The 27241-nt window shown below is 48.8% G+C and overlaps 1 protein-coding gene across 2 annotated transcripts in view; it reads right to left on the reverse strand.

Moving 5' to 3' along the window:
• The window catches only part of ABTB3 (ankyrin repeat and BTB domain containing 3), a gene marked incomplete at both ends in the record, with an annotated part of 237663 nt that extends 210951 nt beyond the window's left edge, over positions 1–26712 (reverse strand). For both annotated transcript variants that reach the window (XM_084256323.1, XM_084256322.1), the window contains one exon: positions 25551–26712. In XM_084256323.1, the coding sequence (XP_084112449.1) occupies positions 25551–26712 (1162 nt within the window). The remainder of the gene's footprint in view (positions 1–25550) is intronic.
• Positions 26713–27241: the final 529 nt, after the last annotated feature.

Genomic DNA, 27241 nt, shown 5'->3' on the forward strand with positions numbered 1-27241 from the left:
CTCCCACTGCCCTTACAACCTCCGCCTCAGGTGTGCCCAGTTACGCATGCCCACACCATATTCCAGGTGCCCACCATCAGGCATGCGTGCCCTGAGCCCATGCTCCCTAGCGCCCCCTGCATTGAGGCCGCAGGTGATAGCCACAGAGGCTAGCGGTGTAAAAGCCTGACCATTTCACTTACCCTACAACTCACCAACTCTGTCTGGCCAGATCCTTCATCCAACAAACCCAACAAGTTGCAAGAGAAGGCTTGAAATCAGGAATCTAATTACATCATTCATCTGCTAGCAAGGAAAGCACTTCCCCCTTAAGATTCCTTGATAAGAATTAGAAAATGGAGCCCCACTCCAGGCACTGCACTGGGACCCATGGCTCTGCCAGTGGAGGCTCCCCTTAGGTGGCACTCTTTTGCAGGGCACAACTTGGGAAACCAGCCACAGCAGCCCCGTCCTCCAATGTCTGCCAACTGTTCTGAGAACAAACACCGAACTCCTCCCAGGGCCTCTGAGGTCCTGTCCTGCTATTTGGCCTGCCTATTTCTGCATGCTCTTCTCCTTCCAGACTGTTCCCTCCCCTCTGCACCCCATCATGGTCTAGACAGTCAGCACAGCTCTCAGTTCTCAGCACAGCTCCACGTGCTCCTTGTGCCCTCCCTTGCACAAACTGTTCCATCTAAGCCGGGCCAACTCCTGCACATCCTTCAGCTCTTACCTCAGATGTCCCTCTCTGCAAGAGCTTCACTTGACCCCACCAAGCCCTAGATGGGTCTCCCCAGACACCCTCACACAGCTCCTTCACCCTGCACCATAACCACCTGTTTACTCTGCTGCCTCTCCCCTAGACCCCAAGCTCTGCAAGGGCAGGAACTGTCTCCTTATTCACTGTTGTATCTGGGACACATCCTTGGCATGAGGGAAATAGTTGCTGAATGAATTAATCAACTAATGAGAAGGTGAGTGAGTGAAACAAGATGGCTTGCCGTCAGTAAGACACACAGGGTTTCAGATCAGAAAAGACTCCTATTAGCTCAAGCTGTCCCATCATTTCACAGAGGAGGCTGCTATCTTGGGGAGGTCCGTAAACTTTCCTAGGGTCATGCAGGTGCTGCTGATGTGAGCATTAGCAGTCAGGTCAATACTTGCCCCAGCAGAGCAGAGAGAGCAGAAATACCTGCAGCAAATGGGCCATGCCTTCAGGAGAAAGTCTGATGACAAGATGAAGCAGAACAGTGTTTGAGCTCCAGGGCTTTGCAATCAGAAGGCCCAGGGCCACCAGTTAGCTGTGAGGCCTTGGGCAGGAATTCAAACACTTTGGGTCTCCTATTTATAAACTCAGGACCCAGGCACCTCCCTCCTTGGGTGAAGATCAAAGCAATACCATCTGCAAAAGCACTTAGCACAGTGCCTGGCACTTCAATTCATATTTACTAATCAATTCAAATTGGCTGTGGATCCCATAATTGAACAATGTTTTCACAATCCCACAACGCACCTGTCTCTCTTCCCTGGCCCCGTTATTCCCTCTTTGCCAACCCCCCAGCTCAAATTCTACCTTACACTTGTTCCCATTCCTCAACGTCATGTAATGGAAAACTCAAGGGAAATAGTGTCTAGAGGTAGCTGAAAGCAACCCAGAGGACTGCAAAACAGTCTTCAGACTTCCCAGATTTTTAAACAACCACTCCGATCTAAAATATCCCTTGCCACATCTGGGAAAGGAGTCATGCTGATTAGACCAGGGTCAACGCCAGACCATGCATTTGCAAGGAAAACTGAGAGTCTGTTTGGCAAATTTCACTTTTCAAAACACATTCCCAACCTGTTCTCCCAGTATTTTGCAGCTTTACCCAAAGAGAGGCTTTGGGTAAATTTCAGACTGGAGCCAAAGATTCTAATTGTGTTTCTGCTATTAGATCCCTGGGTGGCACCTGGCAAATTTACCTCTACATCTCCAGGGAAGTGGAATAATGAATTATTAGCATTTTATCAGAGAGAGGCACATTCCATAAAGTCATGAGCAATGGCATTTTTCTCCTAAATTAGTTTCATTTTACTTTTAAATGACCCATAGAAAATGAATAGAAGGCATGGATTGTCTGTTTCCTGATCAACAAAGATCATCTCTTGCTTTGAGAGGGAAGAAAACAGAGCTCATCTTCCCAAATCACTCAATGGAAAAGTAAACTTGAACTATCCCTCTTGCTTCGAGCCGTTGTATTTACAATTTACAATCCCATAGTCACTTTGATAAGCCTGCCAGCAAACCACAGGGGTGAGTCTGGATTTCTTTTCTTAAAAGCCTGAAGAGGGGGGCTGGTGTCTGTGTGTCTAGAGCACTCTGTCTATACCTCTGGCACGGGTCACATTTGCCCCACACAGCACTTAGCCTGCCCTACAGCCAGCATTTCTCGTCTTCATCTTTATCTGCCCATAGGTTGCCAGTTAAAATACAGGCTGCATAGCTAAACCTGCATGTCAGAGAAGCTTGCAATGTAGGAACACACTGAAACTAAAAAATACTCCTTGTTTATCTGACATTCAAATTTAATTGGCTTCCTGTCCTTTCTTGCTAAATCTGGCAGTCCTATAATGGAGAACTGTTCATCTAATTCTGACGAACTCTGAAAAATAGGTATCAAATCCATTTTATAGTTGAAGACACAAAGGCTCTGGGAGGTTCAATGAGCTTGCTGCGATGACAGCTAGAAAGAAGGTGGTCAAGTGAGTCTGCGCCTCTTGCCTTTCCATCCAGGGCCCCATGCAGGTGAGGGGCCACATGCCCGCCAGCCTGCAGCCAACCAGGAGGCAAGGAACCTGTTGTGCACCTCACTCTGAGTCATCACTGCCCCTTGAAGCCCCAGCTGCACTTCCTTATTAGTGAGATTTCTCCCGGAGATGAAGATGACGCCACCCCACTTGGCTCCTCTTGGGGAAGGGCCAGCTTCCTGGGAACAACACAGAGGCTGTGGGTGAGCCAGGGTCTTCCTAAGTGAAAACAAATTTCCTAGTGCCAGGAGCAGCAGGGGAGAAGATGTCCCAACAGAACAGGCTTCTCATCACCCAGAAGCCATCACCTTGGAGCACAAGGCTGCTCAGAAAGGGTCAAGAGCACTGGACAGGGCATCCCAGGCTCACGGCGGCTGCATGACCTCAGAAAGCCAACAGGACAACAAGGTGGGTTTCTGGTGAGAACCACAGGGCAAAGTGGAAGAGAAAGGCCAAAGCAGTTCACTCAGGCCTGGCTTTCCCTGTGCTTGCAGCTCTGTGCCCAACATCACACCCCTTCTGCTAAAGCGTCACCTCCCGAGAGAGGCCTCCCCAGCTGGCCTGTCTAAACCAGCATCCACTGCAGCCTCTACCTCACTGACCAGCACTGCCCAAAATGACATCACATATTGAAATGTGGACTTGTTTATGGCCGGTCTCCATCATATAAACTCCATGAATGGGCCCTTTTTTATGAACCTGCTTTGTTTTCATCACCACCACATTCTCAACCCCCAGAACACTGCCTGCCATGCAGTTAGTGCTCAGGACATATTTATTGAGTGAGAGACTGAAGGGAGGTTTCTGTCATCCCTTCCCCCCAAAACACACAAGCACATACATATGGATATGGGTATAAACATGTGGAGATGTGGGTCTATATATTGACATATACACATGTAGACACATACACATATGCGTTTACCACAGGCAAACGTATGACACATATACAACATAAACCTGATTAGAATTATAAACAAGGGTTGAAGGGTGGGGGCAGTTTCTGGGTCAGCCCTTCATGAGGACCCCACCACCACACCTTCACACAGACTGTTTCCTCTCCTCGACTGTACAAACTGGTGTTTTCCAAAACCCAGCCCAGCCGCCTCTTCTCCCAGAAGATTCCTCTGACCCCCTCCCCACCCCCACCAGCCTTAGAGAGCCTATTACTCCTTCTCTGGGCTCCTATTTCAACGTGCTGGTGTTTTCACTGTTGTGGTTATTACCCTACATTATAATTTTCTAAATTGCAATCTCGACGCCCTTTGTGGGAGGCGGTTTTTTCCAAAGATGGCTGCTCGGCCTCCCTGTGGCACACGCTCTTCTGCAGTGTGATTGAGCCGCTCCTGCATCGCTAGCTGGAATTCTTCCTACACCCTTGAAACTGAGTCCTGCTTGCTGGTATGGGCCGCTCTAGACAATAGCAAAAGGGATGCTGTGCCAGATTTGGAAGTTACCAATCACTGGCTACCTGTCAGAAGAAAGCTTCTCCTTTCTCCCCCTGAAAGCCAGTCACTGTGGAAGAAGGACAATTACCCCGAGACCTCCAACATGGGGAGCCCAAGTCACAAGGAGAGGCCCTGGGAGATAGATGCTTGCAGAGAAATGATTGGAAGGGCTCCAAGAAGCCAAATGTGCAGTAAGGAAGCCAGGTTATGAGCACCTTCTGATCCGGCCCAGTGCCCCCAGCCAATCCCACAAGCATGAGAGATGAACTGCCCGGCTGAGTCCTTTCCGGGTCCCAGATGCGAAAAATAAAAATGTAGTTTTAAGTCACTCGCACTTTGGGAAGGTTTGTTATGCAGCAATAGTTCATAGAAACATCCTTCAAGGCAGGAATTTATCTTATTTCACTTTAGCTCGCCTAGCCTAACACAGTGTGAGGCTCACAGCAAGCTCAATAAAATTGGGCTGAATGAACTGGCTCTGATTGAATTAAATTTTCTCCAAGTTAAGAGGGCTACTTCGGTAAATAAAGTCAAAGTGTCCTCAGCGATCAGCTGAAACTACCATGTGAAAAAGGAATGGGTAGAGCTTGTATGGAGATTTATGAAGTACATGCTGTTCTAAACAAAAGACTTTTATAGGGATGGAATGAAACTATGGTTAGTCTCAGTAAGCTTAAGGAATATTGCCATTTTGTGACAATCACTAAAAAAACAACATTGCATAAGAATACCACAGTTTTGTACCTGGTACTAAGAAGCCTTGAGAAATATTTTCACTCCCTGTAGGTCCAGAATGGAGATGTGAACTCCGGCCGTAGCTATTTACTCCCAAGAACTCACACACAGAGTTTGGCAAGCGAGGTCTGTCCCTAGTAAAAACTGCATTTGAGTTTCATTGCCTAAAATTTAGGAGTAGCCTCTACTTGCAGGGCTTCTCATACTTTGACTCCTGCAGCAGATGGGAAGCCTGGTTAAAGGGTACTTTCACTGACCCATTCTCTGACTGAGATGCCCCTCCCCACAACCCCTCCTATATTTTAGCCCCTACCAAGTCCAGACCTTCCATCTTCCCTGAAATCATAAGCTCAGAACTGAAAGACACCTTGGGCACAGGCCTTTTCAATGGGGTTCTTCCCTGAGCAGGGCAGCTGGGAGGAAGGGAGCACAAACCCCAAATCTCAACAGCTCCAGGTAAGAGTCCCCCCTCTTCTGTTATGGGCAATGAGGCCTCCAACAAGTCACATGACCTCACTGGGACCTAGGACAGCTCAGATCTCATGTGATTTCTGTGAAGACACAGGAGATGTGTCTTGTGAAACACTTAAAATGTAGTAAACGCTGAATGAATGGTTATTGCAGTTGAACAGATGGCAGAGATGAGGGTGGGCAACCTGCTCACCCTCCACTTTCTTCTACCCACTGTTGCCACTTAGTTCCCTCTGTGCTTGGGCTCATGCCCCAACACCTGCCCGAAGTCAGCTCAAATTCAGGACACGAATGCATGCGTCTTCTTTGGCGTCCCTCTTCCAATCCTGTTGGTCAAACATAGAACTTCCTTCATTCCCCACCACACCTCCCAACCTCCCTCTCCACTCTCGTCTTTCCCAAATTCAAGTGTCTTATCACACCTGGCCAGCCCTGTCTGTCTCCCTTACTCAGCTGCAAGTTCTCCAGGTCAGGGAAAGCATGTTTCATCTGCACAGTCGCAGAGACCAGCCCCGTGTCTAGCACCAGCAGGGGTTCAGTGGGCGTGAATGGAGAGTGGATAGATGAACAACAGAATGAATGAACATCACTGTTGAGGACAGAGCCATGGCACTAATCCATCCACATTAGCCTGAAACGACATCTTTTTTTTTCCTGTAGCCTTATTAAACCTCTTCCCTCTGCCATTCTGAATCTCAACCCCATTTCCCGGAGTTTCTGAGTGTTGCACTGTTTAGTCTCTAGCTGTCTAGACCCATCCTCTTTAGAAGGAAGCCCCATTTTAGCCTGGACAACCCCCTGCCACCATGACAGGGACAGGGAGTTTCCCTACCAAGGTTCAGGCAGAACCAGTGAGCACCAGGAGCTATTGATGGGGATGTCTGGGACAGGGACGATTTTCTATGCTGCTGATAAAATATGAAGTCAGGTCTGATGTAGTGACAGCCATCTGGCTAACACATGGGAAGCCGGGCTGAAGGTAAATCCACACAGGGAGGAATGAGCAGCTGAAATGTGCAAAGGGCAGCTGTGGCCTGAGGACATGGTGGAGTCCTTAAATCAAGAAGCCCCTGAAGCCAGCCTGTCACTTCTCATTTAAACATGCCAGTATATCTCCTTTATGCTTAAGTGGCTTTGGGTTGGCTATTTTATCACTTGCAGCTGAAAAAAATCCAAAGATACCAAGGCCTTTTTATCTAAGGACAAAATCAAATCTCCCTCCAATTCTCTCTACCTAGCAAATCCCACAAACTACCAGAGAAGGGAGCATTGAGCTGCTTTTCCCAGAGACACATTTTTGGGTCACCTGCACACTAGAGTTTGCCTATCTTTTCAACCCTGAGACATAATCCACACGCAAGACACTTCACTCTCATCTCTAATCACTAAACAGCCTACAAACAGAAAATAGAGGTAGGTAGAAGGGACTCTCATTCCAGGCAGAGAGCTCTTGAACAGTGGTAAAGCAAGGTTGGCCCCCAGCTAAAGGCTAAGCCAGCGAGGATGAATGGCAGGTGGAAAGGTCCTTGTCTTCCATTGGAAATAAACAAGGTGGGACCATAAAACAATGAGGTTGAATGCTTTTTAGTCAGCAGCTAATTTCTTTTAGAGTCCCTTTACCCATCCAGGTGATTTTAAAAGCAAATCAATCATTTTTAAAAGTCAATTTACTCTTACTGATCAGGTTGCTAAATTAAAACCCAGAGAAATATTAAATTCAATCTGTGTTGAAGCTCAGCGTTGCATGGAATCCAGACTGTGCTCATTATCAAGGACAGGGGACAATGAATTTAATGCAGAGGGCCTGGCCTGGCTCCACCTTTGCTTTTGCAAATATTGAAAGTGATCCAGAATGCTAGGATCCTTCTTCAGTGCTGAAGGATGAGCTGGCCATAGGTGTGTCAGTCATCACATATTTATGAAGCCAATTATAATCAGTGATTTTGGAGAGTTGGAGGAATCACTTGTCTGAAGATGAGGTCGTAGAGAAACTGGACCTCTGAAGTGCTGGGATTCAACTTCAAATCATGGATTGGAAATATCTATTGCCTTCTTTGATAGGTACATACTCAGCCTGAAACACAATCAGTGCCATTAGCCCATGACCAGGCTGGCTGCTAACCCAGTCCCTATCCCTTCCTGCCTTATTGAAAGAACTCCAAATGGGCAGTGGTGGTGGAAACAATATGTCCAGCTAAAGAACTAAATTTCTTAACCTCCAGAAAAGAAATGATGGCTGGGCGCTAAGTGTTGGTCAAAGAGATTCAAGCAAGATTACTGGGAAGGACATCAGTGACACTCCTTAGAAAAAGGGCTGATGGATGGAGCTGGAAGGGATCATGCTCAGTGAAATAAGCCAGAAAGAAAAAGAAAAATACCGGTTGGTCTCACTCAAAACAGGAAGTTAGAAAACCTAAATAAGGGACCAGGAAAAAGACTAATTATAATAAAGTAAAAATCAAAATCAACAAGCAACTATAAACCAGAGACACACTATGTGGCGGGGAGAAGGGAGTAGGATCAAAACAAGGGTGGTGGGAATTGCTTGGGGGCTATACCTAAGATGAAAATGCATACATTGTACAAAAATGAAAAATGATGTAAAAATATATATAAAATTTTAAAAAAAGAAAAAAAAGGGCTGACTCTACCAGCTGGCATCCGTTCCTTCCTTCTTTGTCATTTTTCATTCTGCTTAAAATGCAGAAGCAATGGCTGGAGCTCTAGCAGCCATCCTAGGACCATGAGGGCACCTTGAGAATGTAAACCATGTGCTAAGATGGCAGAGCAGAAAGATCAATGAACTGTAGATGTTGTAGAACCACCTTCCCAACCTTGGACTGCCCACCTGCCTTGGAGTAAGATAACCAACTCCTTGCCTTGCCTTGTTTGAGCCACCGTTAGTTTGAACTCTGACACTACTTGCCAAATACTATGGGGCATCTGATTGGCCAATTAAAATCAAGTGTTCTTATTGGTCAAGGATGACTCCTTCACCTCTGACCACCTTTAGCCATCAGAACATTCTAATTGAATCCATGGGTTTGTGGTCCAATTCAGGGAGAACTGGTCAAGTGACAGCTTCCTGAGTACAGGAAGAGGGACAAAGGAACTGAAAGATCCAGATTCTGCCTTCAAAGAGCTTATGGTGTAGTGGGAGAGGCAGGGCACTGTCCCAGAAAAAGGCTTCCGGCAACCTAAGGACCTATATTATCCACTCTCAAGTTGACTACAGACAGCCAGTCAGTGATGTGGGGTTTCAAAGAGGGGAACATCTTGTTGCAGGGCAGTCCTGGAGGGGTGTAGGACTTGACTTGGAATAATGCAACTGAAAGAAGGTCATCCAGCTAGGTGAGTAGAAGCTTGGAATTAGGAATCAAAGTATTAAAGGGAGCCTGGGAGTAACCTGGGGGGCTACAGAGTTTCCACTGCGGCATGATTGGCGGGGGGGGGGGGGGGGCGGGGTTTACCAGGATGAGGATCTGAAGTCAAGTAATAATAGCAAAGTGAAGCTGATCTGGGCTGTCAGGAGGGATGAACTGGGACCAAGAGAAGGTGGAAAAACAAGACTAAGAGGAGGATCCAGTAAGAAGTTGACTATGTCTGTCTATAGGTGGCTGGGACATGCTGAATGGGATGGGGTGCAGTGTCTCTGGATTGCAAAGCTGATGGGCAAATAACTAGGATAGCAACAACCACCACGGTCCTTCCAGCTGAGGGCCACTCTGGACAGCCAGAAGGACAGCACAAGCCAACTACACATCTTCCCTCCTCTCTTCTTCTGCAGGCAGCCTCCTTGAATGGAGCTTCAGCCTTCATGTTCCTTTTATGCCATGACCAAACCCAGTCCCTAAAGTAAAAGAAAGTGTGTAAATGGCATCCATAGTAAAGAATGACACCAGCCCAGATCCAAAGAAATGTGGCTTGGAATGGAAGGCACCCAACTTGTCATCAAGAAGTCACGTAATTCTAGAAAAGCATGGGTTCCTGGAAGCCTCCTCAGGGATAAGCTCACCCCCTGGTATTCAGACTGCGTTCCCTATGGCCATAGGTTCCACTACTCATAAAGAGGGTGCTGAGTGGACCAAAACCACTTTGCTTTTTCATGTTTCATTTATCAAGGTTCCTAGAAAGACTCATTCAGAACCAAAAGGTCACTGTGAAGTCTAAAAACCATTGACAACAAACTCATCTTACAGAGGAAGAGACTGAGGTCCACAATACCCTGCACACTCTTGCTTGTAATTTTCGGTGGAGGTTTACATCTCCTGGGTAGCCACACAAAGTTGGGGCCTCGCTGTTCCTATTCACAGCCAGGTCCCCAGCTCCAGGCACAAGGCAGAGATTTCACAAGCACCTACTAAATGGAATTATGCACGAACGGGGACAAAGCAGCTCAATACCACTGTGACTCAACCCTAGGTCATGCCTGTGGCTTGGCGTGGCCCAGTTATTACAGGGGACCGAGTTCAGGAGTGTGGTCAAGGCCATCCTTGGCACCCCTGCTCTCACAGTTCCAGTGACCTACCTGTGGCAGGTTCAAGTCTGTGCCCCAGACCTGTCCACGGTCAGCTGTCTCCAGCCTCCACCCAGCTCACATCAGCCTGTGTCTGAGTAATGGTGTGAGCTCTTTACGGGCACCCCTCCATCCTAAGCTGTGTTGTCTCTCCAGCACCTGCCTGGATGATGACCGGCCCCAGCATTGCCCTCCTGCCTCTCATCACCAAATTCCTGAATTTTTTTAAAACATCTGACAAATCTTTGAAAACACACTTGGGAGAGTGCAGATTGGAAAGCAACTAAGCTGAAAAGGGCTCCAAGGCTCTGCTGAAGCTCCCAGGAGAGGCTTTTTTGCCTGGGGTTTTTGTTTCCTTCTCTCCATCCTGGGAAGGTTAGTCACTCGGTGACACCAGGGCTGAATCAACACGAGGGAGCTGCAGGAAAAGGGACAGGGAGCTGTTTGAACAAGGAGACCCTGCAGGCACCGACCATGGCTTTGTTTCACATCTTTGAGCCTGAATGCCCAAAGAAGCGAACTTGCTACCCAGATTCCTGGACAGATTGGGGAGGGGCAGGAAAGGGCTCAACCCTGGCTTTGCACAGTCTTATTACTGCAACGACCGTGCACGCACGGTGGGTGTGGGCATGGGTGGGGTGCCTTCGCTGGGCAGTAAAAATTCAGAGTGACCTTCCTGAGGCCAATCTCAGCGTCATTTCTGGATATTCCAAGCACAGAACCATTTTTGTTTCCATCAGGCAACTCAGTTCTAGGGCCTCTTCTTGGGTTTTGAGCCTATAAAAATATCCGAAGCCTTACAAGTGAAAATTATCAGCTCTAAAACATGAAAAGAATACTGTAAGGCCATAATTAATAACTATGTAATTAAGTGGCTCTAAAACCCGGAACATGAAGTCAGCATCATGAATTAACTTCAACATTCCTCACAATTTCATTACATTTGAGGGGAGAGTGGCTACATAGGTTTTCCTCATTTTGTATGAATTTCTGAGGATACGTGATGATGACAGAGAAATCAGAATCCACTGCACAATAGAGAAGATATAGAGGCAGCAAAATAACATAAAAGCAAATTTTTTTCTAGCCATAATATAAATTTAATGGTAGTTGTTGAGTATTAGGTGGGATGGCACCTCCCAAGATGGGGAGTAATGTTAGAGTTTAGGAAATGTCACAGCTACCTATGACAATCTACAAAACTTCAGCTACCAGAACTCAATCTAGACTCAGCAGCTTTGGTAAATGTCTGAATTCTGACAATTTTGTTAAGCTGAGGTAAATGCACATGCATGTGAGCAGGCATACATGCATATATGCATGCACACACATACACACACACACACAATCATGCACACACACACAACCACATGCACATGTACACATGGGTGCATGTGTGTGTGCACATTCACATGTGTGTTTGCACCTACATGCAAACACACAATGTGCATGTGTGTATGCACACACATGCGGCCACAAGCACATACATGTGGGTACACTCACATGTGCACACACATGGGCAATGTGCATGCACACAGACCAGCTGCCTGTTCCCCACTACTGCTGCAGTAACAAACACTTGCCCTCACTTCATCTAAATGAAAACAAACCGAAGCCTTCCTTGATATATGATGAACAATCAATAACCTCCTACTTCTCCTTTCATAGAAAACTCATTTTATTTTAAGGAAAACATGAAGAGTGATTAACATCCATAACAGAGACCCAGGGAATGGAATACATAAGGATTTCTGGTTCTGGCAGGCCTTGCGACAGAAATCTTTGGCAGAGTAAAAACAACAAAGGTAGGAGACCTCCCTATAAACAGGTCTCTGATGGGCTCGCCCATCTTCTTGAGCCCCCGGTGCAACACAAGGCAACCTCTTATGTGGAAGCAGAATGAAAATTACATCTGAGTTATGGGACACTGGGCTATATGCCTTATTTTGCTCTGTTCTCCTGCAGAAAGAGCTTGCTTACACTGGGTCACTGATACCTCCAGAAAGTTCTGCAGGGGGTAGGGTTTGGGGGTGAGGCTTGGGTAGCCTGTGCTGGAGGCCTTTTCTTTCTGGACCAATGGGAAGTTGGCTCAGGGGCCACCAGTATTCTGCAGAGCCCAGCAGAAGTTACCTGCTCCACTGTCCCCTCTCTCTAAGAAGCACATGGACTTTCTGACCTTCCCGTAGCAGTATCTGAAGCTCCAATCAAAATGTTCTGTGCTCCCAGTGAGGGTGGGTGACATGAATAGCCCCTTCCCTCCCATGGCTGAAGATGGAAGGTATGGGGGCCAAGGTCAGGCTCAAGGTTCCACTAGGACCTGAGAGTCTGTAGGAGAACAACTCCCCATGTCCAGAGGTTGAGGAGTCTAAAGGGCTGGGGTCATAATCTCATCCTGATTAGTCTCCAGTAGGGAAACCTGTGTCCTCTCCCTCCCGCCCCACCTTTGGGATATTCCAGGTTCTCAGAACCCTTGGGCACCATCAAAGCAGAGTGCCTTTTGGGAAGCTCAGGAGGTGCTGGAGTGGACCAGGAGTCAAATGCTGGGTGCTGCTATTGAAGAGGGGACCTTGGCCAGAGGATGTCACTTCTCCCAGCCTTAGCTACTTCTCATGCAAAATTAGGATAGTGATGCCTACCCATATTACCACACAGGGCTGCTATGAATAGGAAGAGAAATACTGGATGGGATTTTGTAAACAGTGCAAGCCTAAGAATTTATAATAACAAGGCATGGGGGGTTCAAAATGACCATCAGTGCAGCTGGAAGAGCAGTAAGCAGCTCCTGTCTGCAGTGGGCCCTTGCTTCAGTTTTACTCAATTGGCAGTTTATTCAATTTGCTCCCCGGCCAGGGGGGAAGAAGAGGCAGACCTGAGCTAGTCAATAGGAAGAGTAGGTTAGGCCAGCTCAGATAAAGTATTTGTATCAATTAGTGTGCCACTGTTCTAGGGGGCAAATGGTTGTGATCTTTCCAATCACAAAACAGGACTTGGCAGTGATGTCTGTTGTTCCTGTTACGCAGGCGCCTGGCACTTAGGGGCAGGCGCTGAGCTGCTTCCCAAATGAAAAGCTAAGAGAGATAAGAGAAAGAGATGGATAAAGCAATAGAACACAAATAACAAGTGGCAGGAGGGGGAGCTTAGACAAGCCGAGCACCTTTACAAGTCCACTTCATCAATCTGATGAAAGCCATTGACAGTGCACAGAATGGCTGGGTTTGTTTTTGTTTTTGTTTTTTACCCCTATGAATTGACCACAGCCTGCCTCAGCAGGATCTAGACACAATCTTGGTGTCATCAGAACATTTAAGGAATGTTCATTTAAGGAGTTGTCACATGCAACAGATGGCCAACGTGGTGAACAGGAGAGTCTACAGATGAAGGGCCATGGTGGCTGGGGGGTGGGGGGGGAGTCCCAGCTCCAACTCCCCACTACCCCCTGCTGTGTGGCCTTGAGTGAACTCCTTTACTTCTCTGAGTCAGATTCCTGGGCTATGGATGGGCGTGGAGGATTCAATGAGAGTCTTTGGGAGAGAGCTCAACACATGGCAGACCTCGGTCAAGAAGACCTGCTGTCCATCCTCCTTCCTGGAGCAGCCTGCATGGCAGAGAGATGCCAGCCTGGGGTTTAGGGAGCTGAGGTCCAGGACTAGCCATGAAGTGAGGTCACTTACCTGCTAGCTCACTTAGCTGCTAGCAGTGGGGCGACGCCATGCAAGTCTCTGTGTCCCCCTACTTCTCAAGTGTCTGGCTTGCAAAACCTACCGATGCCCAGACTAAAGGCAGCGGGGCTGCACTGGAAAAATTACCAAGGCTTCTTGCAGCCTAAGATCCAAGAGTCTATGCAGACACAGCTTTCAACTTTGAATTAGAGCGAGGTGCCTTCTCACAGGAAGAAACTGGGAATAAAGGAATAATGCGCCACCATTTCTTTTCTGTTCTTCAAAGGGATGCAAGCTTTGAAAAGGAGAGCGTTTCAGAGCTGAAAACTTGGAAATACAGAGGAAGACTCCCAGCCCATTGTTAACGGCTAGTGCCTGGTTCTTGAGTTGCCTGTTAGTGAAGTGGTATCGATCATTCTGTACAGGCACTGTTCTAAGTGTTGGGGTGACAGTGGTGAACATGACAGACATCCTGCTCGCATGGAGGTTCTGTTCTATGGCTTCATTCATTCATTGAACAATGAACCAATCTAAATCATTCATTCATTGAATAGGTGCTAGTCATGTGCCAGGCATAGTAGTAAAGATGAGAAGATGAATAAGAACGAGGTAAACAGGTGAGCGGACTATTCAGTATCACCTGGTGAGTGTTGTCCCAAAGAATGCAGAAGACTAGGGAGGGAGAAACCCAGGAGTAACAGCCGACATGCACAAGACACTCACAGCCCCAAACTAAGTGCTTGGAAAGGTGCCTGCCTTTTGTTTTATCCCCACATCTTTCCTAGGAGGTGGGCACTCTTATAGGGGAGGAAACTGAGGCCAAAAGGGAACTTGTCCAAAGTGGGACTGCCAGTAAGGGATGGTGCTGGGGTGGGAACCGGGCTGTTGGGCTGCAGACATGTGTTTTATCTATCTATCTATATATCTCTATCTCTACCTCTATATCTCTCTATACCTAGATAAAATCAAAGGGTAAATTGTGTGGGAAGAAGAATTGTGAATCTTAACCCACACTACCACCCCTCAATGTCTGGTATCCCTTTGCTGGCCACAGCCATCTCTGGGTGGACAACTCACATTTTACAGATGGGAAAAGTGGACCTTTACAGATGGGGCAGCTGGACCTCCCTGGACCTCACCCCCCAGTGTGAAGAGGCTTTGTCTACAGCCCAGGAACCTCTTCTCCTGAAATTGCTACCACGAAGGATGAGGTTGTTCAAGTGGGTGACTTTGTGAATAAACTTCACCTGTCTCAGGCCTGTGAGCTCACTGAGGGTAGGAAACACTTCCAGTTTTGCCAGCAAGCATGAGCCCAGGCCTCAATGCTCAAAGTCAGCAAAGAAAAGTCCACAGGGGTAAGGAAGGAAAGCAGTGCCTGTCCCAGTATAGTAAATTTTCTGAGGCATCCAGAAAGAGGAGGAGTGGTGATTTGTATCTGCCCTTTCTTATGCACATCTCCAGCCCCCTCGCCAAACCGCCCCCCCCCTCCCGTGAGCTAGAATTAGGAAGAAACAGTGACACACACCACCCAACAGGCCCCTTTAATCCCAGCAAGGGCCACCTCCAAGGCAGGTCTGTTTTGTAGGGTTTCAAGCTGCCTCTCTGATTTGCTTTCAGATGGTAATACAGGGGAGCCCTGCACTTGATTCTGCGCTGAGCATGCCTGACTGAAGTAATCACTTTCCTCGGCTCAGCCCCAGTGGATTGGGGACCTCCGTGCCTCGTATTAACGTTTCTTTTTCTGTGAGATGTCTAGCAAAGCCAGAGATGTTCCGGTGGGTCCTAAATTGATGTCCAAAACAGCAGTAAACAGGGCAGCCCCTCACCCCAGGCTGCCTCCCAGGAGTGGTCTGGTTTGGAGGATACCATGCGTCACGGTGGATGGGAGAGCGGCTGAGAATCTAGAACCTGGAGAGACTGGTGCCCACTCTGCCATGTGCCCTGTGAGCTGGGGAAGGCAGTGCCTCCTTCTGGGCCTCACTTTCCCCATCCGTAAAACGTGAGAGTTGAACCAAGTGTTCCCTCCGGGAAAGACACAGCATGGTGGAAGGGTGGTGGCATTAACCTCCCACAGACTTGCGTTCAAATCCTCTCTCTGCCATTTATTTTCTTAGGGACTGAGGACAAGTAACTAAATGTCACAGTCATAGATTCTTCTTGGTAAGATGACAGTGATATTCTCTAACTGGCCTTCACACCCCCACCCTTTCCTACTATCTGCTGTCTATACTGTCTACCTTTTTAGAACACAAATCTGGTCATAGAATCCCCTTCTTTAAAATCTTTCAAAGGGTCCATTGTCCTCAAGGAAAGTCAGGCTCCTTAATCTGGTGCTTGGTCCAACCTCTATCTGCTTCCATCATTTCATTCTTCTATTCCAGCCACACCAGCCACTCTCATCATGCTCCCTTCTGCCATAGGCCCTTTGTACATTGTGTCTACATCCATGGAGTGCTTTCTTATCTTTTCTACCAAGTGGGCCATGCTTCAGCCTCACGCCAGGCTCATTTGCTCACTTAGCACAGCCTCCTCTTACTCCCAACTACATCAAGAGCCTCATCAAAGAGGCATCTCTCCTTTGTAGCAATGCTCATAGATGTGAAATTACATTATTGTGATTGTTTGACAAATAAACCAAGTCTACCACAGGCCTGCAAGCTCCATGGGGCTAGGGACCATGTAGTGTAACCTCTAACACAGAGCTATAGAAGAAGACATACTGAATATAATAATACCCAACAATGCCAATCTTTATTAAACAACTTCTACATGTTGGGCACCTCCTAAAATTAGATTTAGCTTTTACTAAAGCTAAAGATTTAGTAAACCTTAAGATTTAGCTTTTACTATTATTTTCATTAAAGAAACCTGAGACACAGAGAGGCTAGGTAACTTGCCTCTTATCACATAGCTAGTAAGGGAATGAAGCAGGGTTCAGGGAGCAGATCTTTAAGCAAGGAGGCTGGCACTTCTTAAGCACTTGATGATGATGATAATGATGATGATGATGATGATAATGATGATGATTGCTAACAGACATTGAGAATTTATGATGCATCCAATATTATTCCAAGGACTTTTACATGAATTAACTCACTTTAATCTCCCAGGAGCCCCAAGAGGGAGAATTAGCATTGTCCTCATTTAACAGAGGAGGAAACTGAGGTTTAGAAATAGTCACTGGCCTGCCCATGGACACCTGGCTTAGAGGTGGTGGAGTGAGAATTTGAACCTTGGTCCATATAAATCCATAGTCTGAAAAAAATCCAAGTTTTACAATTCTCAGGAAGGATCAGGACAAATTCTCTACAACACCACAGATGCCTGCATTCAATTCTAGTGAGAAGGCTGTGTTTCCTACCCAGTTACACAGGGTGTGGACCGAACCATCCCCTGGAGAATACGAAGCCACCCACTGCTCAAGGTCTCAGCTGAGAAGGCTATAAGGTGATCTTGACACCCAGGGCAACCAGGAAGGGGAAGCGGGTGGGAGCTAAAAACTCTGTGACCACATATTATATACAAAGATGATCATCGACTATGATGACCACCAGTGCCAAGGTAAGCCCCAAATGCCACCCCACACACCCCTCGGCTACAATGGAATTCTTCTGGGATCGACTTAGAGGCTCATTTAAACCAGATTTCAATGCTGTGCTGTAGCCATTCAGGACACAGGCTCTGGGGCACCAATCCCAACATTACCCCTTAGTAGGGGGCATCGGGAGCCAGTCACTGAACTGAGACTCAGTTTCCTCCCCAGTAAAGTGGGGATAAGAAACACACACTTCACAAGAATGGTGTGAAGATTCAATGAAGTGTGTGTGTGTGTGTGTGTGTGTGTGTGTGTGTGTGTGAGAGAAAGAGCAAACAGGTCAACTGACACAGCAACTGCCAGTACCCTTTGTGGGTACCCCTTGTGGGTACCGGGGGTGCTGGTGGAAGAAGACAGGCACATAATACCAGCTACCTGGAGTGCCCACTCTTTGGGATTCATGGTTTGCCCATCCTGAGCGCTTCCCACTGATTCCCTGTTAATCCCTAGAGTGCTCCACTTCCAGTATAGAATGATGATAACTGTAATAATAAAGATAAAGGATAACAGTTGTTAATACGTATTTGACAGGAGACTAAGGAGAAAAACACTTTGCATTCATTACATATTTATGGTTTTTATATTGTCTCCATCTTCACAAACATCCCATGAGGCAGTCCAGAGCCAGATTGCCTGGGTTTAAATCTGACCCAACCTCAAGCTACCTATGTCACCTTAGGCAAATTCTTTAAACTTTCTGTTCCTAAACTTTGTAATATGTAAAATGGAAATAATAATAAAAGGAAGGAAGGAGGAGGTGATGAAGAAGGAGAAAATAGTTAAAATATGGTGGCAGAGGTGTCTCTGTCACAATTTATGACCCTCTAATAGTGTAAAACTGTGGCTGGAAGTAGCTGTCTTTTCCAGAGACCATAATTCCCAGTTCGCTTGTATCCAGTTGAGGCCACATGAATGAGTTCTGGTCATTGTAATATAAAAGGAACTAATATGCCCACATGCAGGACTGTCCTATAGAAAGAGACACACACCTCCCAACTCTCCACATTCTTGTCATCTCCAATCAGAGAAGTTCCTGGGAGTCTACAAGTTTCAGAGGGCAGCACCTCCATCAGCTTCTATGGAACAGAGAGCCTCCCTCCAGTGCTGTGAATTGCCCTCAACCTGAATAAGAAACCAATTTCTGTGTTTAGCCACCAAGGTGTTAGGGTTTATCTGCTGCCACAGCATCAGATAAGTAATAAAGAAATTGATACCAGAAGTGGGGTATGCTTAAATCTGTGACATTGGCTTAGAGGTCAGATGGTGGGTTATGATAATAGAGACTGGGAAATTGGAGACTATGTTATGCAGCAATAAAATGGTTGAACTGTCAGCTGTCATCAGTTGGAAGGCAGAATGGATGCCTAGTTAGTCTATCAACTTTAGAAGAAAGATGTTTGAAAAAAGAATGGTAATAGAGTTTGGTTATTATTCCTGGCTGAGTTTAGCAAGGTATTAGGAAAAGAGAGGAGTCCAGGCATGAAGTAGCTAGTTTGCAAGCAAACTTGGAAAGTAATAGTGGAGAGAAGGGGAAAGACAACTATTGCTAGACCCCAAACAACAGAATAAAAATTGAGAAGACTTTTAAGTGAAATATCAGGTGACAGGTACAATCTTTGTACCTAAGTCTGATGGCCTCAAGGGGGCTGCCATTAAATTGAGAGAGAAATAGAGGTACAGCATTAAGAAAGTGAAGGAATCACCCAAGCCTAAGAATTAGGTATAGTAAATAACTTTGGGTGTGGATACTGGATACTGGCATACCAGATATCATAGAAGAAAATCCTACTGAGCTGTGGAGGAAATTGCATTGGCAAATCTGCAAGCCTGGATTTTCAAAGTCCTCACAACATTAAAAGAATCCTTGGGCCCCTAAAAGTTCCTATAGAAGCTCCAGAAAGTCATACTTCTCAAGATCCACTTCAGCTGAGACAAAGAAGAATAAGGAAGAAAGAAAATCCTTCCAGCAGCAGAGCTAGGAGTATGGAGAACAATGAACCAGGACATTCCTCCCAGAGAACAGAATCAGTGTTTAGAACCTTATTCATTTCTAGGGCATGACCACATCGTGGCTGCTTGGGTGTATGTCATAGCTGCTAAAAGTCAATGACTTTATGTCTCTTCCACTATTGCCTTTTCCAAATGAGTTACCCTCCAACAGGGGACATGGGCATAGAGTGGCAGATACCATGCCTCTTTTCGCTCATGTATTCATAAGCCATACGGGCCATGCTTGCTCCAACTGATAGGACAGAGTTTCACAACAAAATTCTGAGCTTCAGGTTGGAAGCAGTGATTGTATAGAACAAGGACAACTCTGGTCAATGATATGTGGGCACAAGTGACATTGGTCCCTTCCAGGCTTAGCCCATAATAGCTTTCTCAAGACTCTCCACACCTTTTTTTCTTCCTCTTGGCTGGATGAATGTCCAAGGAAGACTCTGAAGGTCATGTGTTGACAATAAAGAAAACAAAAGTACCATCAGTCTGGATACTCACACCATTCCTCTCCCAATCAGACCTTATGTTAAGCTCCTGAGATTTGGGGGCTGTCTTTGATAGTAGCTAACATAACTGTCATGATGAAAACAGTTCTGACACGTAATAAACACTATGCCAGTGACGCTACTCTTATTACAATATCTATTTACAGAGGGGGAAACTGCAAGTTACGTGTATGTCTAAGTCCAAAATCAACCAGTGTCACCTCTGGGGTTTTAACAAAGCTCTCAACTGAGTCTACTTAGGAGGAAACAATCAGAAAAATCCATAAAATGGGGCATCATACATGACAACTTGCTCAGGTACTTTAAAACTGACAGTTTCCTGGGGAGAAAGGACAGAGGGGCTGCCCAACATTGGAAGAGATTAAAAAGAGCCAAAATCAAATACAATGGATCTTGGTGTCAATAAAAGATACTTTTGAAGTAAATAAATAAATAAATAAATAAATAAATAAATAAATAAATAAATAAAAGAGGCCTGCTCCTTTCAGGCTGTAAAAAAAAACCCCAAAAAACAAAAAACAAAATCAACCAGTATTTTATATTTGCCTCTCAGTAGATGATAGTCAGGCCCATTTTATAGATTTGGGTGTCTAGTTCAAGGTCACAGATAACAGCAGGCCCAGAACTAGAGGCCTACCTCCTATTCAAAGACCCTCAGCCTCCTACCCTTCACCAGTCCCCCCAGGTCTTCAGGCTGGCCCCCCATTGATTTACTGTACTGCTATTTTAAATTTATGTTCCAGGAAACCCCCTACCTGCACCTGCCCCAACACTAAACTGACACATCTGCACAGAAAACCAAATAACCTGCCACTGACCCAAATTCCAAGTTTTAATTTACACTGAGCCAGTTAATTAAAACCGTGCTCTGTGAGCACACAACACTGTTGTGGCTGGCTCTTGAGATAACTTTTGCTGTTCTTCATAAGCAGCTAGGCTTCCTTTATGACATCTTTGCCCAGCCACACTGCACCATGGAATAGCCAACCAACTTGGGGTTTGACTGCTGAGTAAGCACTTTGTGCAGAAGCAGAATGTATGGGGCAACAGACCTAAAAACCAACACTACCCACCAAGCCAGTGTTGGTGAGGCAAGGGCTCATGTTAATTAATGTTTATAAAGTGACTGGGGATCCCCAAAATGAAAAAGACTATTTAAAATCCCCAAAGTATTATTATCATCACCAGTAGGAATAATCTTTTTTATAAGAAGCCATTATTATCTAGTGCCTACTATGTGGCAGGTATTTTCACATACTTGATCTGATTTAATTCTTAAATCACCCTATGTGGTAGGTTTGAGTTTTTTATGTTTTTTGAGGGGGGGTTAGGTGGAGGATAATCCTCACTGTACAGGTTAAGAAAACCAAATTCAGCAAAATTAATTCACTTGCTACACAGAAGCAGAACCATGATTCCAAATTAGATCTTGCCTCTTTCAGTTTTCCTTAAAATTCTTTCTATATTTATTTTTTAATATCTATACCTCCTTTATACCTGGGAGACATCCAGTAAGACTGAGTAACTTACACAGATGGCTTCAGATGTCACCTTTTTTTTTTTAAGATTTATTTATTTTTATACAAGAACCGGGGTACAGGCCAGATGCATGGGAGGGTGAGAGGATTCACCAGAGACAGAGCGGGGAACAAAACAGGCAGACTGACAAAATACACTGCTGAGGGGAGCAGTGGGCGAGACAGACAGGAGAGGTCTCCCATGCCATGTGGGATTCTTGCTGGCCGGGATGGAACCCGCACTGCAGAGCCTGTGGACAGCTTCACAGTGAGGTGCTCAACCGCCTGTGCCACCAGGGAGGCCCTCTTTCTATATTTAAAACAAGATTTCACTCAAAGATGTTTATGGCTTTTGGGGGGAGGGTATATCTTTTTTTATGAAAGTATATTTTACAATCCAGGAAACACACAGATCTTAAACATATGATGCAATATGAACGGACCTCTAAAGCTACACCCTATCAATAAAGGAACATTTCCATTACCCCAGAAAGTTCTCTAGTGCCCCTTCACTATAGATGCCTTTAAAAAAATAATACAACAAATGAAATGAGCTACCTTCTTTTGACCAAGACAATATTTTTACTACTTTGGCAGTGGAGTTACACCCCTGGGGTCAATCCCTGATGGAGGTACAATGAATTATTTGATGGGGAAGAGGAACTGAGTTAAAATTCTATACTATTATCTCAAATGAGCTGAAAATAAGCATAAGAAAACAGCCCTAAAGGACAAAATGGTTACCACAAAGTCCATGCCCTAAGCCCATACATGTGATTTTCCTGAACCCTAAGCCCCCTCACTTACAGCCAGTGACCTTTTGCTTTCTGTGTGGAGTCCATGTAGTTTGTGTCATGATTCCTCAGTTTAAAAGCAGCAAATGAAAAGCGTGAGCAAGTGCAGAGATGGCAGTAAGAAGGGGCAACCAAGGTAGAATGACTTGACATTTGAGACGATTCAAGAAAAGACATCAGCTTCTTTAAAGATATCATTGTATACCATGGTATAATAGCTCGCTCAATTCAACAGGTATCTCAGGCACTCCAGCTGTGTGGCAGGCCCTCTCTAAGTCTTGGCAGAAGATAAATAAACATGAAATCTGGTATCACCCTATTCAACTAGGCAGGAAGAAAAGGTATATAAATTGGGCCAGGAGGAATGTCAGCTATGAAGGGTCTCTGTGCAATTGTGTAGGGCATGAAGGGCAGGTAGCATGGCCTGAGTGCAGGGAAGTGTCACTAAAGAGCAAGACACTAAAGTGCCCTATGCCTCAGTTTCCTCCTCTGCACAATGGGGTAACAGTCGTACCTTTTCAAGGGAATGTTGAAGATCACCTGAGTCAACATACAGAATAGTAACGGATTCTACTACTATTAGCAGCATCTAGCATCAGTTGGATACTAATGCTGGCTGTTACTGCCTTTGTAACTCAGCACTTGCTCAGTTCCTAGATTTAGTAGCTGTTCAATACATATTGATGAACAAATGCATTCACAAATGAATGAATAACTGATGTGATTGGCTTAAAGAGGGAAAAATCAATTATGTAAGGCATGAGCTCTTTAATAAGGCTGGCAGATCAGAAAGACTGCCATGGCAAATAGTTTTTAAGAAATAGGTTTGATGTTTAATGTATGTTTCAGATCTCTAAGAAATGAATCATTCATTCTTTAGGTCTTCTGTATAGTGACCTGCCATTTTAAACAAATTTAAGGAGAAGAAATGAAGAGATAACATAGAAATTATAGTATATCTCATACCAAGAAATGGCTAAAGGGCCCTGAAGCTCCGAAGTTAAGCTCTGTGGTGTGGGAAAGGCTGTGATGGCAGCGAGCCCCAACCACTACACACTCACCCTGCCCAAAACCAACTCAGCGGGCTTCTTCCTTAAATTATACTTACTCTAAAGAGGATAAACAAAAAACTGCCTTTAAAAGACATTAAGGGGGGCCTCCCTGGCGGCGCAAGGGGTTAAGCACAGCACTGTGAAGCTATCTGCAGCCACTGCAGCACGAGTTCGATCCCCAGTCTGCCAGGGAGCTACCCACATGGTGCAGCAGACCTCTCCTGTCTCACCCGCTGCTCCCCTCAGCAGTGGATTTCAGCCAGTCTGCCTGTTCTGCTCCCCACTCTGATTCTCCAGGGAATCCTCTCACCTGCACCTCTGGCCTGTACCCCAGTTCTTGTATGCACAAACAAATCTTTAAAAAAAATAAAATAAAAGACATTAGGGACCATAAAAGTAAAACGAATTTGAAAAACTGTAAGCAGCTACTAACACAAACAGCCACAAGGAGACCTGGGGCATGTGTTAGCTATCTAGGCCATTTTACAGCAGAGGAGACTGAGGCTCAGAAAAGGGAGTGCGCACCCAAAGTCCTAACTTCAAGAGAGGGCAAAGAGCGAGGTGAGCAGGCTGCCCAGATCCCCACACTGCAGCCCCCTCCTCTCAGAGGAGACAGATCCCACTAAGGGGGTGGGGAGAAGGCCGCATCAAGCAGAGCAAGGGTTTGAGGGCCGGTATGAGTAAAGGATGATTGTAATTAGGGAAAGTGAGAACAGGTGCAGCGGGTGCACACGGTGGAAAGAGCAGGCCCTGTGCGGTTTTTTTGGTGGGGTGGGCTCCAAACAAAGAACAATCCAGTCCAGTGCTCCTGGGGTGCAGGTGAACCCTCCCCCTCTGAGATCACTGCCTCCTCCCAGATGTTTCCAAGTCGACAGGATTTCCCATTGGAACGCAGGGCAGGGAGTGCAGAGCCGCTCAGATACCCTCTCTTTAGGGGTTGCGCCCCCGACCCGCAGCAGAGGGGGAAGGGCTCCTGCAGAGCTCCCGCGGAAGTCGCGATGGGGCCCCCACCGCACATGCACGCGCGCGCGCGCGCGCGCACACACACACACACAAGCTGGGCTCCTTCCTTCCCCTCCCCCACTATGATCTAAGCCAGGTGAAGGCACCCAGGGCTAGAGGGTCGGTTCCCAAAGGGCTTCTGCTGGAGCCAGCGGCCCGCGCGCCTGCTTGCTCCTGCCCGCTCCGGCTCACACTCACCTGCACACTCAGAGACGCGCAGATGCGCACACGCAGGCGCTCACAAACACGCACACAGTCAGACACACACTTGGCACCCCCAGTGGCCGGGCCGCGCCCACCGCATCTCGCGTTCAGCCCCCGGGAAACCGGCAGGCAGCGACATGAATGAAATGTGCCCAGTGAGGCTGCATTTCAGCTCCAACCACGCAATCTCTGGCCAAACCGCCGAGTATGAACAAAGTTTTATTTCGTTTTTAGAGTCTCCAGTTACCCTTCTACCATTTCCTGTGGAAAATTGAAGCTTTGAAGTGTCTAGCGTCGGCTTTCGCAGACTGGCAGGACCGCCAGCTCCAGCTCTCGAAAACAAGAGGCCCCGCACCCCGCACCCCGCCCCCCCTCGGCTCCAGAACTGCACGTTCACACCCCCTAGAGCTCCGGCCTCCAAACAGGGGTGCGCGCGAGGGAAAGACAAGCTGCTGACAGCTACCTCCTAAATTGACAACCCTCGCCAGCCCCCCCCCCCCCGCCCCATCCAGCCAGAGTCCCTCGTGGCGCTACTCAGACCAAGTGGTGTCAGCTACAACTCCCAGCCGCCGGGAACCCCGAGCAGCGAGCGCAGGGAGGCCAGAATCGCGGGCGAGGGCTGTCCCCTGCTCCGCAGCCACCAGCAGTGCGCTCCGGCCCCCCAAAACTGCCCCGGAAAAACTTGGGACCTGTAACAGCCTCCTCGTTCCACCCTCTCGCCACACACACCTCTCCCCACTTGCTCTAGGCCAAGCCAACTCGCAACCGCGCAACCCTTCCGGCCTCTCCTTCACGGGCGCACCCACAGTGCCCCCCGAGGGCGCAGGGAAGTGCTGGAAAGGGCTGGTGGGAAGAGGCATGCGCCTCCTCCCGAGTTGCAGCGTGCCAAACTTGTGCGCCCGGGAATTTGGCATCTTCAAGGTCAAAACAAACAGGCTCCGACAAAAATATGTACTGGGCGTGAAAGACTGCAAGCCTGCCCCCCCCCCCCAAAAGGGTGGTGTTTTTCTTCCCACCGCCTGCGGTAGGCAGCCGCCACCCCGCCGCGCGCGCGAGCCCCGACCGCGCGCTCCCGGACGTGGGAACCGGCACGCGTCGCGCGCAGCGCGCGGCTCCCCAGGGCGGGCGGGAAGTGACAGGTTCCCCCCGCCCCCGGCGCGGTGTTCTCAGAGCGCTGGGACAGCAGCGTGTGGCCGGAAAGGCGCGGGAGGGGGCGCCGAGCAAAGTTGGGGCGAGAGTTGGCTGCGCCGGGCGCGCGGGGGCGGCACCCGCGCGGCCACTTACCGCTGGCGTTCTTCCCGCAGATGAGGTGCTGGTAGGGCTGCAGGAGCCCCCAGATCTCGGAGTCGTTGTTGACCGTGTGCTCCAGCGTCTCCACGGTGAACTTGGGCGCCTCGTGGAGCGCGTGGTGGTGGTGAAGGTGGTGGTTGGCGGCCGCGGCCGCAGCCGCAGCAGCCGCAGCAGCAGCAGCGGCCGGCGGGGCTGCCGGGGCCGTAGCGGCGGCCGGCGGGGCGCAACAGCTGCTGCCCCCGCTGGCGCTGCTGGCTGCGCTGCAGGCGCCACCGCTCGCCGCTCCCCCTCCGGGCACCTCCCGCTCCTTATCCGCTGCAGGGGCCGCGCCGGGGCCGGAGCCCGGGCCTGCGCCGGAGCTGGAGCCGGGGCCGGAGCCGCTGCAGCTCCGGGGCAGCCCGGAGGCCACCACCCGCGAGTAGATGTCCCGGAAGAGGCTCTCCATGCAGGCAGTCAGGTAGATGGCGGCGTGCTCGTGGATGCGCAGCGCCACGCGGCTGTCCACCATCCAGCGGTACACGCGGCCCACGGAGAAGGTGAGGCCGCAGCGCGCCGACTTGCCTCGGCCCAGGCGGTCGCCGCCGGCGCTGCTCATGTTGTAGAGGGACAGCGCGGCCAGCGCGGCCGCCGTGCAGTGAGCCGCCAGGCCCCAGGACAGCACGATCTCCATGGCGCTCTGGATCTCGTACTTGGTGCACTTAGCGAAGCGCAGGCTCAGGCGCTGCGCCTCTTTGGCGATGCGCACCAGCGCCCGACTCACCAGCATGGACAGCTTGGCCAGCGCGTCTTTGGGCAGGCCGCCGGGGGCCGCCGGGCCTGCCCGGGGATCCCGCGAGCGCAGCAGCAGCACCTCCAGCTCCTGGAGGGTCCAGGGGACCTCGTCGAGGTCCGGCAGCAGCCGCGAGCAGTGCTGGCCGGCGCAGTCCAGCCCCTCGGAGTCCTCCACCAGGGCAGTGTTGACGGTGTCAAAGCTGTTGTGCCGGCTGTGCATGGAGTCAGCTAGAGGCGGCCAGCAGCTCCCGCCATACGGGTGCGAGTCGGAACAACACAGGGACAAGTTGGAGGAGCGCACCGAGTCCGCCGCGCCACCATAACCCGAGTCCAGCGTCAGATCCTCCAGCGTCCTCACCACCGGCTTCTTACCTCTCCTGGCCATCGCTGCGCCACTTCATGCTGCGGCCGCCGGGGAGCCGAGGGGAAGGAAGAGCAAGAGGCAGCCGGCGCCCGGGCGCAAGGAGAGCCGAGCTCGCGCCGCCTCGGCTCACTTTTCCAGCAGTGGCTCCCAGCAAGTGTCACTACTTTGGGTCGCCGCTCGGAACCGACGCCGCCGGAGCACGCAGGGCAGACCCAGGACTCATCTCCCGGAGCCCGGGCAGACGCCGAGGCGCACGGAGGAGCGAGCCAGGCTGCGCGGAAAGCTCAAGATGGGACTCGCCCCTTTCTGGCAGGATGGAATTAAAGTGTCTGGCCGGAGCCTCCCCGGGCCCGGCTGAACGCAGAAGCCGTCCGGCGCCGGCCGCCGTGCTCGCGGGAGGGAAGCACCCCGGGGCCACCGCCGCAGCAGCTCCGCGGCCAGGCGCGCCGGCTCCGGCTCCCGGCCCAGGCCCGCTCCGCGCCCGCGCGCCCCGCACCGAAGCGCAGCAGCCGGCGCGTCCGCGGCAAACCCTGCCCGAGCCCGCAAACCC

Source organism: Talpa europaea (genome assembly GCF_964194135.1).
Source record: "Talpa europaea genome assembly, chromosome: 15".
Taxonomy (NCBI): domain Eukaryota; kingdom Metazoa; phylum Chordata; class Mammalia; order Eulipotyphla; family Talpidae; genus Talpa; species Talpa europaea.